The 17698-nt window shown below is 47.9% G+C and overlaps 3 protein-coding genes across 6 annotated transcripts in view; 2 read left to right on the top strand and 1 right to left on the bottom strand.

Moving 5' to 3' along the window:
- Nucleotides 1–192: 192 nt before the first annotated feature.
- Nucleotides 193–4780, top strand: slc3a1 (solute carrier family 3 member 1). Of its 4 annotated transcripts, none has more exons than XM_088384609.1 (10): nt 193–223; nt 802–1284; nt 1360–1539; nt 1608–1753; nt 1877–2002; nt 2304–2423; nt 3244–3368; nt 3441–3642; nt 3706–3888; nt 4109–4780. In XM_088384609.1, exons 2-10 carry the CDS (start codon nt 912–914, stop codon nt 4721–4723), a joined length of 2070 nt encoding a protein of 689 aa, XP_088240735.1. In that variant the 5' UTR covers nt 193–223; nt 802–911; the 3' UTR covers nt 4724–4780. The 4 variants fall into 4 exon arrangements, with proteins under 4 accessions (XP_088240735.1, XP_088240737.1, XP_088240734.1 ...); XM_088384611.1 differs by lacking the exon at nt 193–223 and having other exon boundaries at nt 477–1284; nt 3706–3880; nt 4074–4213; nt 4292–4780; XM_088384610.1 differs by lacking the exon at nt 193–223 and having other exon boundaries at nt 482–1284; nt 4109–4213; nt 4292–4780.
- prepl (prolyl endopeptidase like) lies at nt 3885–10848 on the bottom strand. The gene is made up of 15 exons (XM_088384607.1): nt 10233–10848; nt 10033–10152; nt 9887–9953; nt 9370–9517; nt 9228–9289; nt 9033–9159; nt 8728–8944; nt 8437–8628; nt 8159–8362; nt 7066–7235; nt 6789–7005; nt 6540–6689; nt 6123–6249; nt 5358–5440; nt 3885–4902 (listed from the first exon to the last, which is right to left on the bottom strand). The coding sequence occupies exons 1-15, from the start codon at nt 10386–10388 to the stop codon at nt 4810–4812; spliced, it is 2133 nt and encodes a 710-aa protein (XP_088240733.1). The 5' UTR covers nt 10389–10848; the 3' UTR covers nt 3885–4809.
- camkmt (calmodulin-lysine N-methyltransferase) overlaps nt 10522–17698 on the top strand; it is a 62307-nt gene continuing 55130 nt past the window's right edge. Inside the window, exons 1-3 of the mRNA XM_088384618.1 lie at nt 10522–10826; nt 11209–11378; nt 11449–11513. Coding sequence (XP_088240744.1) covers nt 10731–10826; nt 11209–11378; nt 11449–11513 — 331 coding nt within the window. The 5' untranslated portion in view covers nt 10522–10730. The remainder of the gene's footprint in view (nt 10827–11208; nt 11379–11448; nt 11514–17698) is intronic.

The raw sequence follows: 17698 nt of genomic DNA on the forward strand, positions 1-17698 counted from the left end.
GAGCCCTTTGCCTTTTTTTGGGGGGGAGGGTCTGTTGGACCTAAATTTTCCTTTGTCAATGCTCCTATAATAATTTAGACTGTGAATATTGAAAAAAAGTAATTTTAAACTCAGTAGGACAGTTTATTACCAAGAATTGTGTGTGCTGCTTGTTTGCTGTACACAGATGTCACAGACCATTCCACGCAGTTGGCGCCACGTCAAGTAGACAAGCACAAGACAGGTAAATGGAACCAAGCTGCCTTGAGCAACATTGATCTTATCCAATTACTCCATTTCTTGTGCTGTTAGAAATTACAAAAATATAGAGCTGCCACAGCAGAATAAAAAAGTCCAGAATAATTTTAAATTTCTAATGATTTGCCTTAACTTGTTAGAATGTGAATCTTATCACATTGGGGTTAAATACAGTTTCATCCGTGAATCGTAATTGAACCGCGTATCGAATCGTCTTTCATGAGAGATGCACAGCAGGTTTGATGGTTGTTATCTGTTGTTTCTTTGGATTTAATCAATTTGAATAGTTTGCTTTTGTAATCCTACTGAATTAACCAAATTGAACCATTCCACTTGAAAATGTTTGCGTATTGTATCCCATGTATCGAGAGCTCTGTATCAAATAGTCTTATTGACACGTGCTGTAGCGTGAACTTTTATCCCTGTTGTGGCAGCAATGGGCTTCCATAAAATAGTTTTATATCAGTGCTCAGTTTGGATTCGTAAAAGCCAAGAACCTCCCATGAGCTTTTTCTGCAGGGATTGACCAAGCTAATCTCTAACTATTGCCCCGACATTCCTCAGGTTGGACTTTCTGCGCATGTGTGTGGGAGAGATAAAACCAAAAGAAAGCATGCCGACCGATTGCCACACTGATAAAAGACGGAGCACCTAAACCAAGTTTAGCGACGAGCATGGAGCTGTCAAAGCGCAATCCGGCCTTCCAGGACGTGGAAGGTAGCAAGCCCGTGGAGGACATCATCGCCGTGGAGCCAGAAGGCAAGTTGGCAGCGGACCCCCCCGATGAGGAATACACGCAAATCAAGCCGTACGCCGGCATGCCCAAGGAGGTGCTGCTGCTTTACTCGTCGCAGGCCCGCTACCGAGTCCCGCGAGAGGTCCTGTTCTGGCTGATAGTGGCTTGCACGCTGACGCTGGTGGCCCTCACCATCAGTGTGGTGGTGCTGTCGCCCCGCTGCCTCAGCTGGTGGCAAGTCTCCCCCATCTACCAGGTGTACACCCGCTCCTTCAGGGACACTGACGGGGATGGAGTGGGAGACCTCAAAGGTGAGTCCCCATCAATTTCATTCCGAGATGGACGTGTGGATGTTGATGTCTCGTTGGCATGTTCGTCCTCGGCAGGCATTCGGGAGAAGTTGGCCCATTTCGATTACTTGAACATCAAGTCGGTTTGGGTCAGTACCTTCTACCGCTCTCCCATGAAGGACTCGGGCTACGACGTGGAAGATTTCCGGGCTGTCGACCCGCTTTTCGGGACTATGCAGGATTTTGATGAGCTTTTGGCTGAGATGCACAAATTAGGTGAAGCCCTCAAGCAGTTCTTGGCGGTGGACCACTTGGCGGCATGTGACCGTGTTTGCTTCCCCCAGGTTTGAAGCTTATCGTGGACTTTATTCCCAATCACACCAGTGACAAACATCGCTGGTTCAACCTGAGTCGTGCCAGAGATCCGCACTACCACGACTACTACGTGTGGGCTGACTGCAATGCGACAGGACCGAAGCCCAACAACTGGGTAGGCTGAAGTCAAGTCGGCCCATTACAAACATCAGTCACCCATGGTTCGCCAGATTAGCAATGCACATTATCACAAATGTTTTTCTTGTCCCTTTAAATGTTCCTGCTCTACTTCTGGCAGGTGAGCGTCTTTGGGAACTCATCGTGGACGTACGATGCTGTTCGAGGGCAGTGTTACCTGCACCAGTTCCTCAAGGAACAACCTGACCTGAACTTCAGAAACCCTCTTGTCCAACAGGAGATGCTTGTAAGATGGCGTGTGAATCTCTCGTGAATGTGTGTGAGGGGGGACCCCTGTTTTGATTATGAGGGACTTTTGAAAATATTGTAAAGACATTTTTTTTGTCGTGACTTTCAGCAACTTTTGGCATCATGAATTGTCAAAAGCCACCAGGTCTCTCCTGGCAAAACCACTTTACGGCCTTTGTCAACTGCTGACACATCCACTTGATATTACACATTAACTTGAGTTTGTAGGCTTTTAACTGCTTTCATGCAGCTCAAAGTGCAAGTGAAGATTGTCCCTCTTTGCATTTTTTTAATTACAGGATATCATCCAATTCTGGCTGGACAAGGGCGTGGACGGCTTCCGGATGGATGCGGTAAAGCACCTGCTTGAGGCCGCACATTTGAGGGACGAGCCCCAGGTGGACCCCGACAAGCCACCTGTGAGTTTCAACACCATCTGAGTGAGAACATTGGCTCTTGGCTAACAAATCAGTTTTTGGGGAATATTGTTATTCTACACCAAAAATTTCATTATTATCTACTGCTGGATTTCACTCACGTCACGAAAATTCGGAGCTAAGCTGCACTTCAGTGGCGTGTAACACAACAGGCAGTATGTGTGTGTGTCTTCCAGCCAATCAGAGGCGGGCTATTATCTGTTATCATCACACTTTATAGCAGGCTGCTTTATTCTGAGCCAAATTAAGCTACAGCGTTCCAGTTGTGGTTCCAGCAGAACCTAAACAAGTTTCCTTAATGATTTATTTTTTTGCAAAGACACACGCACATGCACTTGCGCATTTATTGTGATCCGATACTAGACCTTCATCAAACAAACATAAAACATTACAAATTGTCCCTGCTAAAATCTCAACACGACTTTAAGACCTTTATCTTTATGACTACCTGCTGCCTTTCCCTGAATTTTATTATACGTATTTGTGTAATAACACAGTAAGTAAAACTAAATATAATAATAAAATCTCTAAATAAGTAACAGAAATACCTAATTGTTGTGAATCAAAGAGGAAAGAAGGAACATTACCAAGGTTCGATGTGTAGCTCTTTACCTTGTAGGATTTTGAGGTTTTAGGTGGGGGGAAAACCCCCCAAAACAGAGCGTTACCTCATGAAAACTACATTTTGTAAGTGTGTTCTGGGATTGACTGGTGACCAGCATGCACCTCTCACCGCAAAGTCAACTGTCCTTCCCTCCGCAACACACCACAGTAGCCGACAGTATGCTCCATTTCATTCCAGGAGTCCGTGACTTCCGAGCGGGACCTCCACCACGATTTCACCACCACGCAGCTTGGCCTGCATGATCTGCTCAGGGAGTGGAGGGCTCACATGGACGTCTTCAGCCGGGAACCGGGCAGATACAGGTACAGTTCCCACCATATTGCTGTTCAACTGGAAATGCAACTGTTCCATTTTGAGTCGTGTCTGCGCTTTAGGTTAATGGTGAGCGAGTCGTATGATAAGCCAGAGGTGGAAAAGACCATGATGTACTACGGGACATCTCTGGTGAAAGAGAGCGACCTGCCCTTCAACTTGTACTTTCTGGACTTGCCTCTCAATGCCAGTGGCCTGTGGGCCAGATATCTGGTGCATCTCTGGATGGCCAACATGCCCATCGGACGCTGGCCCAACTGGATGGTGAGTTGCATCGGCGCATTACTACTATAGTTCCGCGCTCACTGTCCATTGTCCTCGGATCAGGTCGGGAACCACAACACGCCTCGAGTGGCCTCGAGGGCGGGTCGGCACTACACACGGGTCATCAACATGCTCCTGCTGACGCTTCCCGGTACGCCGACCACCTATTATGGCGAGGAGATCGGCATGGAGAGCATCAACACGACTGAGAGTGCAATTAATGATCCGGCGAACGGACGTAGTGCGGTAAAACACATATCATTGTATTTTTTTACAGTACATTACCAACACGTTTGAAATGGTGGTGAAGAAAATAAATGCTTTTAAGGTAAAATAAAATAAATGCTTTTACTGTAGCAATATGTTGGACAGTCTCAAATTAAGGTATCTCCAAATATTCACACTTGATAATTTTTGTATGACCTCAGGAGGTTATTGTCCCTTCAAGTTTGTTTTGTTTCCTCAGCGTTCTCCGATGCAGTGGAGCGGTGCCGCCAACGCGGGCTTCAGCGACAAGAGTAATGTGACGTGGTTGCCTGTGCACCCCAATTACAGCAACGTCAACGTGGAGGTACGCAGCGCCCCTCCAAAATCACTTTTTCTATTTCAACTGCACATCGATTCGACCATGCCGCACGTCGCCGTCCAGGTCCAGCGGCGAGACGAAGACTCGGTGCTGTTTCAGTACCACCGTCTGAGCGAGCTTCGTCAGTCGGAGCTGCCCCTCCAACGGGGCTGGTTCTGCCACGTCCACGCTGACCGCAATGTCTTGGCCTACCTGCGAGAGCTGGACGGGATGGAGCGCGCCTTCCTCTTGGTGCTCAACGTGGGCCGCAGCTCGGCCGTCACTGACCTGTCGGCTGTGGTGGAGCTGCCTGAGCAGATGCGAATTCTGATGAGCACCGACCGGGCCAACGACGGAAAGGCGGTCAGCAAGTCGGCGATCGCTACCGAAGCGGGAGAGGGTTTGACCATTGAGTTTTCGTCGCACGCTCGCTTTAATGCCAACCACCCGAGCCAGTGTTACATCTCGGAGAAGGCCTGTTATTTAAGCGCCTTGGACATTCTCTACACATGCTAACGTGCATATTGTTTCTCATTACTTGCGCATGATGCAATAAGAAAGCAACCCTGCAGTCACATGGCCTCTTGTCTTGTCTTCTGCTGTCATCCACACAAGTTTGTTCTCTTCCTCCTGCGTGGAGGATGAGTAGGTTCCATACCCAACTCCTTGTAGAGAAACGCAATCTGGAGGGCTTCCTGGGTCAGATAGGAAAGACAGTTTGTCACATTTAGTCCTTTTTGGAGATCAGTGAAAACCTAAGCAGATATGAAAGTCTAAGTGGTGGGGACAGTCACAAATAAAAACAAGAAGGAAAATAAAATGAAGTGAGTCCAAGTGGGCAGGAAGGTTGTTAGTTTGACTGCTCTAGGTGGCAAACCAGCTAAAATATTTTGGGTACGTTTTGTAAAGTGCTTACATCGTGTATGGATGTGTCATTTAACACAAGGACAAACAAAAGCCAAGTCGCCGATGATGATTTTGCCCATGTGTCAAACTTCTACAGTATTATATAGTATATATATCTAGATATGTATGCATGCCTTCAGTGTTGTTGGCTGGTATTGGCAGCCTCCACAAGTACCCGGCACCTTAGAATACGGTGGGTGTTAGACGCCCATCCCTCTAGTGTCCCACTCGATTTGGTTTTTACCTCCTCCAGCATGGAGTCCCAGTCAACTGGTCCTACGTGATTGGCTCCAGGTTGAATATTCACAACTAGATTTGGTTCAGGGTCTGGAAGAAAGTAAAAGGGAAGGAGGGAAAACCAATGTTAACAAGTTTCTCCTCCCTGGTTGTCCATCTCAGCTTCTATCCAGCTCTCACTCTCTGCTGTGCTCGTCCATCCGCTTTGAATTCAGATGATCTTTCCCTCCGGTGCCCTGACCCCCACCTCGCCATCTCGGCGGTTGCGCCTGTTTCACAAGCGCGGTCTTGACCTTGACAGCTCCCAGTCTGTGGCGTCTAATCTCCCACTCTGATACACTATCTCTTTACCATGCTAATGGGCCTCCGCCGCCCGCCCTCCGCGCCATCAGCACTTTATCAAATAGACTCCGGAGAGCTGAGATTATGCGAACGTACGCAGACAACCCAACCCCCACCCACCCTGCCTTGCGCCGCTGTGGGCGTATGAACAAGTGAAGCTGGGCGATGCGATGAGGTCCGATTAGAAGCGAGAGGGGGAAAGAGCCCGTCTGCGGGGAGATGAGCTCAATTAGCGAGCACACACACGCAAACTGGACTGCAAGGTGACCCTGACTGTACGACGCTGGTGAACTTCAATTCCTTACGTGACAGACGGCTGACAGGCGCTGAACGAAACCATGACCGTTTCTGACAGGAGCACAACTCCCTATTCAAAGTACACAACGGCTCAATAACCACGTTAGCGTTGCATCTCTGTGTGTGAATGTACCTAATATGGCTGCCACGCTCAAGTGACTTTGCACCGCTTCCTTGAGCTTTTTGGTGTACTTGAGGACACCGGCCAATGGTGCCCTGTTGTCGTCGGCGTGAGCCGTCAGCAGCATGGACGGGTAGCACTAAAAGAGAGTTGGGAAAGGAGGACCCGCTTTAAAACACAAACTGTATCATAAAGTGGGTGTCTTAACACAGTCAACTCTCTCTGGTCCCATTTTGTAGCTCTAATCAGATTTTTTGCCTGAAAATTAACAACCAATTAGAGGCAGGAGATGTGAACGCTAATCAAGTGGAAACTCGTTGACGCTGGATTAGCAACTCTACTCGACAAGTAAATTCATCATCTCTGTTTTGCTCCTTATGAACAGATTGTGGTAAAAAAAAAAAATCAAACCCATCAGTGCTTCTCCACCTGAGGAGTGATGTTGTGAACTGGGCAATAGGAGGCAATGGCGAGCCTATGCTGGGGGTTTCCCAGGGGGTCTCCCCACTCCTCCCTGTCCTCCATCGTGAGAGGCAGTTTGGGGTCCTCCATTGTTCCCAGCACATCCAGGAAAGGCCTCTGTCAAATGGTGGGAAATGGTACCAGATGGAAGAGTCATTCAAGATTGCTGTGACGTCCACTACCGCCATACAGCGCGACTATCTCGAGTCTGCGTACCTGCAGCACGACCGCCCGCATCATGTTTGGCTGTGTGTTACACAGCGCCCCCACTGGCACGGCCCCGGCGCTGCGCGCGGTGAGTGCGCTCCTTGAAGGGCTTGAGACCCCCGAGGAGAAAAGGTGATGGAGGCAGGCCTGAAGGTCCTCCACTCCTTTGTGCTTCCCCTGGACGCGAGCTTGCCTCTGCCACGCCAGCCCACGCTCTCCTCCGCCTCTGCGTCACACGTCTGTCCATATGAACGTTTCTACTACTGGTGACGCTGGTGGATGTTACCTTATATGGCAGTAGGCCAGAGCCCAGCCCTGCTCCAGCAGAAACCTTTTCTCCGGGCAGAATTGCATGTCGACGTCCCGGCCGTAAGCCCCGTAGACGTGCGCCAGCAGAGGCATGTCTTTTGTACATGCCCCAGCGTGAAAAAGTGTAACAGGCACCAAGGTGCCGTCCTACCGTGGAGGCAATTTTAAAAACTATAATACAAAAAATACCAAGTACAGTCAAACCTCAGTTTTCCAACGTCCCGGTTCTCGAACAAATCGGAATTCGACCGAAAAATTTGAGATTTTTTGCTTCGGTTGTCGAACAAAATTTCGGAGGTCAAACTTCGCGATATGAGCCAAGAGGACCCGAGAGGACCCGAGAAAACCTGACCGCGCGACCCGGATGCCGACTGACTCCGTTCGTTGTTATTGTATTTTCGTTACTTTAAGGATTGTATTAACCCCTAATCATGCCTCCAAAGAAAGCAAGTGGGAGCAGTAAAGCCATCCTAAAACACAAAGACGCTCTTAAAGCAATGCGACAGTGAGCACCCGGCATGCTGCAGTTGCTGTGCGATCGGACCAAATGAAGCTCCCTGCGCACTGAGGTCCACAAAAATTTTGGAAAGTACATCAGGACTTTATAAACATTTTCTAAATTTCAGCGATGGCTCTGTCACAATAATGCGACCAGCGCGGTGCAGTTGCACGATCGGTGGTGCGCTGCAATTGCGCAATCGGACAAAAATGCGCAAATGAAAAAATGCTTAAAAAAGGCGTCTTGGAACGGATTACATTTTTTTTCCATTATTTGTAATGGGAAAAACAGATTAGGAATTCAAACGATTCACTTCTCGAACCGCCTTCTGGAACGGATTATGGTCGAAAACCGAGGTTTGACTGTAATATACAATAGAATTCAAATAAAAGTGCTACTATAAAAAAAATATTTAATACGTCATACTGAAATGTTGATGTAATCAAAATATTAGAAACAACTCAAAGTGTACTTAATGCGTTTGTAACTGAACCGTTATAGAATTTTTGCAGTAGAGCATTAAAACGTAACTTTTTTTTAACAGTGAACTTGTGGCTTCAATTATCCGTACCTGGCTGCGGGCCTTCAATCGCGCAGTGATAAAATTTTCCCGAGAGGGCCTGTCTCCCATGTTGGATGAAAGGAAGCCTCCCTCGTGGTGAAGACGGTAGGACATTGGGGGGCTGACCGGAGAGGAGATCAGGAACTGCAGTGTGCTGCGTTGCTCTGCAAGGCCCGGACGCTCGGTGTCGACGGCGCACGCCCAGGACGGCAGCTTCACGAGTGCAAGTCATCATATGGATTATGGTCACCAATATTCCCCACTTTTTTTTTTTTTTTTTTTTTTACCTGCAGGGTGTAAGCTTCCCTCGGTCGGGAAAGCGGGACGACGATCAGCTCAAGCTCATTGCTCGTCGTCACGGCAACCAGTATGCAGTGGTCCCCGACCACGTCCATGTCTTTGAGGACAGTGCCGGGGCACGGGGTGAATATGGCGTCCCATGACATCATGGAGGGCTCAGAGAGGGAGGCCTTCACCAACTTTTTTTATGAATAAAAACTATCATGAGAAATTACAAACTTTTATCGCACATCAGAGGCACAAGCTTCAAATCATCCACATTTTCATCAATTGGGTACCTGATATTCCTGTCCAGGCCCCGTGTTGGCGAGTATGATCAAGTTGCCCCTCCAGTGTTCCACGTGGTACAGCAGCTCTGGCTGGCGCGCCTGAACCAAGATGGGCTCCAGATGGGGGTCGGAGACATCCACGAGCGACACCTCAGAGCTGCTCCTGCTGCTGCAGGTGATGTTCAGCATGTGGCCGTCTCTCGAGAGGGACACCTCTACAAAAACACTGAGGTGGGAGAAAAAAAAAAGATATTCATTAACCTCAAGACAACCAACAGCCTTAATGTCAAAATTGTTCGAGTCTTTATACTCACTCCGGCTGCGATTCCTCGTACACAGAGCGTATTTTGCTGGAATTTGGTGTCAGGTCCATGCGATATACACTTTGGCACTTCAGACCTTCCTGGATGGTGTAAAACAACACCTCATCTGTGGCCCATTCTTACAAGACACAAACATCACATTATACTTGTGTTGCCATCGTTATCAAAACGGTTCGAAGTGGTTACCAAAGCTGAAGACGTCGTCCAGTGTGAGTATGTTTCTTTGGTCAAGGTTCACGACCACACACCTGGATTAGATGTCACGTGACGTTATGGATTTGTTCGAACAACAGACAAATGCGTCAGTATTCTCCTTTCCGGTAATGACCTTGTTATTTCTGTATCGTGCTTCTTCACAGTGGCGGCAAGATGCTTCTCGTGAGGGGAAAGTCGTATTCTTTGCATAGTCCACTCTTGTGCCTCCTCACCCACACAGATGCATCCCAGGTCGAGAACTCGCTCTGGTTCCGACTCGCCTGAGAACAAAATGCAGATTTTATTAGCAATAGAGATGAAATTCTAGGAATTGAATTTCACATCAGTGAGCAAAATAGTCACAGTTAACAGCGTTGTCATGATATCACTTCAGGAATCATGTCAGGGATTTACTAATTGGAGCCTCAAAAGTCAAAAAATGCCTTGTGTCATCTGACAATAATGCTAAAACATAAGCACAGGTATAGAAAAAAAATACACAACCATTGTCAAATGATTAACAAAAATACAAACTTGAGTCTTTCTAAATCACGACAAAAGATTACAATACATAAAATATAGAAAAAAGTAGATACTTTTGATCCCTGAAAATTGTGTGCATAAATTGGCTGCAATTGTCAATGTTATACCTTTTTTCTTTTCCATTCTGTAGATGGCGTTTCCTTCCATAAAATAAACATGGTGACGACCGTACACCTGTGTCAAGACAGATCACATGCCATTGGAGATATGTTGAACTTTCTAGGAAGACATTCAGGTGAGGTACAGTGATTACCGCTGAGTGGTCAGGTATGTTTGAGAACTTTCTGTAAGTTGCCTTCAGGTGTCTCTTGAAACACGCCTTCAAGTCCCTGTAGCGCTCGAGATCACGACAGTGATGGTCCAGTGATCTTTCCTGAAAACAGAAAACAACTTCAAAATAGAACAAAACTGGTCTTGTTCCAGCTTCCAAGTGCACTTTTGGGCAACACTTACTTTTGTATAGTAACGACAACGGGCACGCCTCGTGACACAAACATTCAGAAAATGTGAGCGCAATGTCCCAAAACGTGCAGCTAAACGTTGTGCAGCAGGAAGAGCCATTGCACTATTTTGCAATTTATCCGCCGTTCTGTCCTGCAAGAGACTCATCGACAGACATGCTTCCTGAAACAAAGCCGGCTGGAGATGACGTAGTAGGGAAACTCCCAGACATTACTAATCGAAACCAGAATTGATGGCTCGCTTGCTTCTTTATTGAAATCGAGGTCGACTGCTCCGAAAGCTACTAGTTTGTCTCAAATATGCAAAGTGTACGGAAGTGGTGTGAATTCTGAATCTTTACCAAGTGACCCCCAATGCATCTTAGTATATTCGCGTCGGTGTACTTTTTATAAACAAGTCCTATTTTTTATATGACTGCGCCGCTGCCTTTATCTGACAATCCTACATCTTAATTTTGAAACGTTCCAACGCCGCTTTTAGAGGAGAACTATGAACGAGGACGAGTCTCGTGCTGCTAATTCCCAAACGTCTCACGACGGTGTTAATACAGATGTCGCCCGAGCCAGGTGGACCCTCCTCAGACAGGTAATGGCGACCTTTCAAACGCTGCCATAACCGTATAGAAATAAAGCTTTTTGCGTGGAGTGGAACCGTATTAATATTCCCTCTCAACGAGGACATTTTAGTATTATAGTCGACATCTTAATTGAAAACAATTCCCTGCCTTGTGCATCAATTGTGACCAATTGCACCTGGGCTCACTATTTTTTGTGTGTATGCGTGTGATTTAAACTCAGTGCATTTGTTATAAAATGTTCAATTTCTGATATTACAGCTTATATACCTATAGCAACTTACCATGCATTTACATTTTTTTTGGGATAGTTTTATTCTTTGTAATTGTGCTTCTCAGCTAAGATAAATATGCTCATTTTGAAGAAGGCGTTCACTTTTTCTTCCGCCTCAGGTTTTGCGTCAGAAGCAGGTGGACAACCCGGAGGTCAAACAGGTATCAGTCCGTAGGTTTGCCACTTTTGATCTCTTTGACCGGACAAGGCCCGCGCCTGATGATCCCGCTGAGGAGCAGTGGGTGGAGTACAGGAGTGTGTTTTTTCCAGAGTACAGTGCCTTTCTCAGGTACACACGTCAACGTACATCTCAATTGAACCGTGAGCGCACTGACATTCTTTTCGGTTTTGTTTATTAGGGACAACATGGGTCCTCTCCGAGTTAACGAAGTGCTGAACAGTTTCGACAACACCGGCAATGTCTGTGAGTACCCTTTGACTTGCTTGCTTGACAATGTGTGTGTTGCGCTCTCACATGCTATTATCCATCCTGACACACACTGTCCAAACCCCAACACTAAGTGAGCCTCATGCTGAGTTCAGCTAAGCAAATGATTGACGCTTTGATGTTGTTTGGCATATCATGTGCTCGCCTTCAAATGCCCTTCACATGGAAGTGGACAGGAGTTGCTTCTTATTGCTTGAGTGCACTGTTAGTATGAATGATTTGGATGCAAACAAGGAAGCACTGCAAAGAGTGAGCGCGCCATTTATAAACCTGGCTCCTTTTTGGCATTTCTGAAAAAAATCACTTTGATTTTCATACTTACAATTTAGTTTATTGTTATCATCTAACTGTGTCACTACTTGCGATTAATACTGCACTTATATTGTGAGGCGTTCTTTAGTTCAGGCGTGTCAGACGTACGACCTGCGGAACAGAATTGGCCAGTCAGTGGATCTAACTGGACTTGTGGAGACAGAGCACATGAACTGGAATGAGGTCTGAGTTGCATCTGATAAAAATCCAGACTAGTTTGAAGGTTAATTTTGGTACTTTAACGTGCACCCTTGGTGAACTTCCATTGACGTCCAAGGGCAAGTTCAATTGACAGACTCCCTCCCCGTCCGTCCATCCATTCATCAAGAGCCTCCTTGTGTGCCCAGCCACGCTTGAAAGCCATGCCCTGTCAAAGATTATAGGTTAGCGTTCACCAGACAGATGGCACGGCAGGAGTCTGGGTCAAGGGTGAAGGTCGTGGCCAGAGGCGACTTCACCCATGCGGACGACATCAACAGTTCGCTCTTGTATGCCTAAACTTCGCTCAGGTGACACTAGCATCGGATAAAAAGACAAGCGTCGCCTTGCCTCATAGCAGTTGTTGGGACTTCTTAGAGTATCGTCTCGCTTAGAGTCTTCCCCCGTGTTTGTACTTTCCTCTCAGCTGGAGTCATGCTTGGCCAGATGGGTAAGTGAGTTCCTGACTCGACTGGTGGATTAGCACAGCCGGAGATGAGAGCATCTATTGAGCAAGGGGGAGGAAGTCCTGGGGCGTGGCGGGTGCGGGGTGTCATCGCAGAGGTGATTTGCCTGTCTTTCTTTACCTCTGCATGGACGCGTCGTTATAGTCAAGTCATTTACAGATCAGCTTAGAAAGTGATTTGCTTGAGAGCACCCCTATTGCGCAACACTTGAAATTGAAGTCAGTGTATGCATAGTAGCAGATTGGTGAGATGTTCTCTCCATGGCAACAATCTTTGAGGATTCACTGTGAAAAAGGAAGGCATCATACCACGAGAGAAAGCAGGGTGGGCCATTTTTACGGGGCCATGTTGAAGCCATTCCCCCTTAGATTGTGCTGAAGGTAATGCACCATGTTAAGGACGCTCCTCACACCTAACTGCCGATGTGTGCATTTGCGTGGAGGAGATCTTGTTCCTCAGACAATGAGCTGCCCCCCCCCCCCCTCCGCCGCTGCTCTCCATCCCATGTTTGGGACTAGCAATGCGTGAGATCAATTAGGACTGGTTGAGAGGAGCCTCTGAAAGGACCAGAGGTGACCCTGTCACAGCCCTGGGGTCTGCTTGTGTTTCTGCTGCAAATGGGAGAGGATCCCTTCTAAGTACACACATACCAACTGATGCGCTACCCTCCCAATGACATGCAACCTCCCCCACTCCACCCCTGTAAAAGTGTTACACATCCGCCAGTGCATCTGGTGTACCTTGGCCACCTTTCCCTCGCTATCTCGCTAATCCCTCACCCCTGAGGTGTGGACAAGCCCGCATCCTTAGGGGTCCCTTGTCCTGTTCAATGGCTGACTAAAAAGCCCGGCCGGATTAGCCCGCTAGCCCTAAAACGCCGACTCAGCTTTAAATTGCTACCCCCTGTCGACATGACCCGGTCTCTCTCTTTCTCTCCCCTCTGCGCTTTTGTGTTTGCGCTGCCGCCAAGCGTGTATGCGAACAATATGTGACGTCTTAGGCGACAATAGGCGAGTGGACGAGGAGTCGCATTCAAAGGCGACGGACAGTGGGACGGCTCAATTCCACTTTAGTTGCCATATCCGATGCTTTGACTGTTTACACGACCGACTTGTCTCGGCTACCGCGTGTTAAATGTAGTGATTCATTTCAATCCATGTGTTGTTGTTTTTTCTCGACACTTGAACTGCACTGGATCACTGGATGGCACCAGAACTACTCAGAACTGTTGGTCGGGTCCGTAAGATACGTCACTTGTTCTCAAATTCTTGGTGACTTCTCTGCCGTATGTGCAATTACATTTGGAGCTCATTACGTGTGAGCAGCTGGAGGTTTTTTTTTCCCACTGCATTTATCACATTGAACTTTTTGAACTCTGACCTCTTGGTCTCCCTTGGCTTCTCTACCCCCCATCAGAGAGAGCTTGTTGTTGTGATGAGTGGTGGGGATTTGTCCTGGGTGTTTTTTGAGAGCTTATTTCCTGCGAGCGATCGGGGTTTTTGCTAAACAGTTGTCTGGCCCCGAGGTTTCGGCACACTAAGAATACACCTGAAGTGCGTTTTTGCAGGGTGTTAGCTTTGTTGACACTGCGAGGCTTTTGGAGGAGAGGACCTCAGCGGGGCTTTGGCGTGACTTCAGTCAAAGATCACACGAATTAATGATGCCATGTTGAAATCGCTCACTGTAATCCATTGATGCCTTTATGCTCATTTAGTTTTGTCTTTCTGTCTGAAAGCATTCTAATAGACTCGAACTCGCCGCAGCTGCTATGTCCAAACAGCCATCTTTGTCCTGAGTGTAGGTGCCCTCATGCCCTTGCAAGAGGGCAAGGAGAGACATCCGTTTTGCACGGAAGTCTGACAAGACGACTTTCAGTTAAGAGGTTTCGGAAGCAATAGTTTGTCATTCAAAAATAAAAGGCTCAGTTTGGCGCATGTTGCACACTTGGGCGAAACGGCCATTGTGCACTTGAAGTGAGGCTCTGGAGTGCGCCGTGGCGGCTCCAGGGCACATTGAGAAACAGTTGGCCCAGTTGACTTAATTGAAAGTAATTGATTTCCTCCTCCTTACCGGAGGCCAAAAACACGTCGCCGCCGCGTTGTCCTCATACACTCGGGGATGTTAGCGGTTTAGCGCTGAATGTAACCTGACGCCATGATACCACACACACGCACGCATGCACACATGCACGCACACAACCTTAAAAAGTCCCTGCAGTGAATTACCACGCAGCTTTGAGCACAATAGGGATTGAAGGTGAGCTCTTGGGCGTAGCTTTGCCCTGGAGTACCCCCCCCGCGCCCCTCCACCATCCCCATTAGACTTGATAGGATACATGGGTTGAGTGCATGAGAGAAGAGGATGTGTGTGTGCGTGTGTGTGTGTGTGTGTGTTTGTGTGTGTGTGTGTGTGTGTGTGTGTGTGCGAACTATTACCAGCAAGCAACAGGGAGTGAGGTCAGGAAATGAGTAGAGCGTTAAAGGGGGGCTTCCCTTCCCCTCTCTTTCCTTCTCAGTGCCGTTGTATTGTGAGCACCCCTAATACTCAGCTAATTACAAGGACATACTTTAACAGCAAGCATGTCTCCTTCCTTTTCTTCCAGCTCGCCCATAGAAAGCCCACTCAGCGTGGAATTAGGTGGAGGAGAAAAGCAAGAGTAATAATAACAGGTGGTTCCCGCGTCTATTGAAAGCAAAGCTCGCCCTCCCTCCGGACGGATACAATGATTGGCTTTTTCTCCATTTAAGTCAGCCAACCTTGCCCCCCCCCCCCCCCCCCCCCACACACACACACTTGATCGCCTTCCTGTTGGCTTCTAATTAGGCAGAGTGCTTGTTATGCATGGACTACGTCTTCATAAACAGTGTGCGTGTCCGTGCCGTGCTATGCCAACAGATTTTCTGCGGCCTTTTCAGATACTCGACAGTTCTTGCGTAGGTGAGTTGGCAAACGTTAAATTGTGAATCGTTCACAATGTTTCAGAAGCGGTCTAGCTTTGACTTGCATCTTGAAGCGCTCCCCTCACTCTTTTGCTAAACGGCCCCCGCGGGTGTCCTTGACTGCCTGTCAGCCGCTTGCGCTTCTGTAGGCGGAAGTGCTAATGGCCTGCGCTAAATGCTAGTGTGAGCTAGCGTGGGCCTTCCGAGGAGGGAGGGGGGGTGGCTAACTGATTTTCAAGTGGCCCCCCGAGTGGGCCCGCTAATTGCTAACTAGCGCTAGTGCTCGGCCTGTTGGGACTCGTTTGGATTGCGGCCATGCAAGCTGCTGAACGGTGTGAAAGCTTTTAAGAACGGTGCTATTAATGAACTTGCTCTGTGAGGGCATTCAAAGAAGTTATCGTCATTATTATTATTGAATAACAAATACACACACACATACACACGCACACACACTCCTGGTCATGCTACCCATGTACAGGGCAGAAGCCAAAGAAAGACCACCTCGCTGGTTGAACAATAGTCTTGAGTACTAAGGAGACCGAATGACCAAGATGTCTGCCCTGTGCATGGGTAGCATGACCAAGTGTGTGTGTGTGTGTGTGTGTGTGTGTGTGTGTGTGTGTGTGTATTTGTCTCATCTCCCCACAGCAGGCCGTGGCGCCACATGCATTTAGGTTTTTCGATTATTTACCTTTTTTGGCAACAATTTTTTTTCCTGGAAAAAGATGCTTTTAAATATTTGACTTGAGCTTATTACTTGAGACTGTTGTTCAACCAGCGAGGTGTGTCTTTCTTCGCCTTATTTTTACACTTGCGCTAGTTCTGGCACAATTTGTCAAAGTCAAGCAATGCGCGTACTGGCTGGCTGGCTAATTGACTGGCTAACTTTTGTGGAAGAGGCAAATGGCCATCAGGTTGATTATCTGTTGAATTCTCCAGCTTGTCATTTTCCCCTTTTCATCTTTGCTGCCTCCTGTTGGCCTCTTTCAGCAGCCCTCTGCGCCACTCACCGCTGATTGCCACTGAAGTCTTCCCATCACCGCTACAATCGCCACAACAGCATAGTGTGCCAGTCTAATAACACACACACACACAGACACCCACACACACCCACGCACACCCACATACACACACACACACACACACACACACACACACACACACACACACACACACACACACACACACACACACACACACACACACACACACACACACACACACACACACACACACACACACACACACACACACACACACACACACACACACACACACACACACACACACACACATCGTGGAGAAGAAACACTTTCTAAGCTTTTATGCGGTTTTCCCAAGTGGCTGTTTTTGAGCGCAGCCACAATGGAGGGCCTAATGCGGATTTGTTTAGAGAGCTGCTTAATTGGAGTGGGATGCTCTAATTGCACCTCTTTCGTCGTGTGTGTGTTTGTGTGTGTGTTTGTGTGTGTATGTGTGTGGTAATAGACTGTCCGTGGCACATGTGCGCGCGTGCACGTGGAGGGCATCACCTGGCCTTTGCACTGTGTGTGGGAAAACATTTGCTTGGATGTAAACGGGCTGACGTGAAGTGTGCAATCACACCACGATGAGCACGTTTCCGTGACGATGGTGATAATGATGAAAATAAAAGGTATCAGCATCCTCCCAGCTCAGCTCCCTTATGGAAATGCGCACCTGCGTTCGTTTGTGTGTGGTCCGTGCCCCAGTGGGGGGCGCTGTGAGTCTGCCTTCAACTCCCACACTGGCCCATGTGTGTGTGACACACATCAGTCAGTCGGTGTAATAATTGTTTGGCCAAGACCCGGCATTACGGTTGTGGGACTTTTGCTTGTCTTGGAGTTGTTGCGTCGTGCTCAAGTTGTTGTCGTAACAAATGTGAGTCCAAATGCAGCCCTGATGGTGAAGAGTGGGATGTGTCCCTGCTGATACAAAGTGTGTCTTGCTCGCATACCGCAATGACACACATTTGATGCTAAACTAGCAGTTAGCATCTCCAGCGAGTTGCCGCCGCATTCAAATGTGTCAAGCACGAATAGCTTGCAACAGACTCGTGTATATCATGGCGCTCTTATGTGTGTTCTCTTGTCTGTCTGTCTGTCTGAACAGCAGCGACATGCCTCTGCTAGTAGCCAACACACGCACACACGCACACACACATGCACACGCACACACTGTGCCTCCAGTGGGCCTGTAATGGTGGGTGTGAGTATATTAGTCGCTA

This window comes from Syngnathus floridae, chromosome 9 (assembly GCF_059516105.1).
Source record: "Syngnathus floridae isolate MCC-2025c chromosome 9, RoL_Sflo_1.0, whole genome shotgun sequence".
NCBI lineage: Eukaryota > Metazoa > Chordata > Actinopteri > Syngnathiformes > Syngnathidae > Syngnathus > Syngnathus floridae.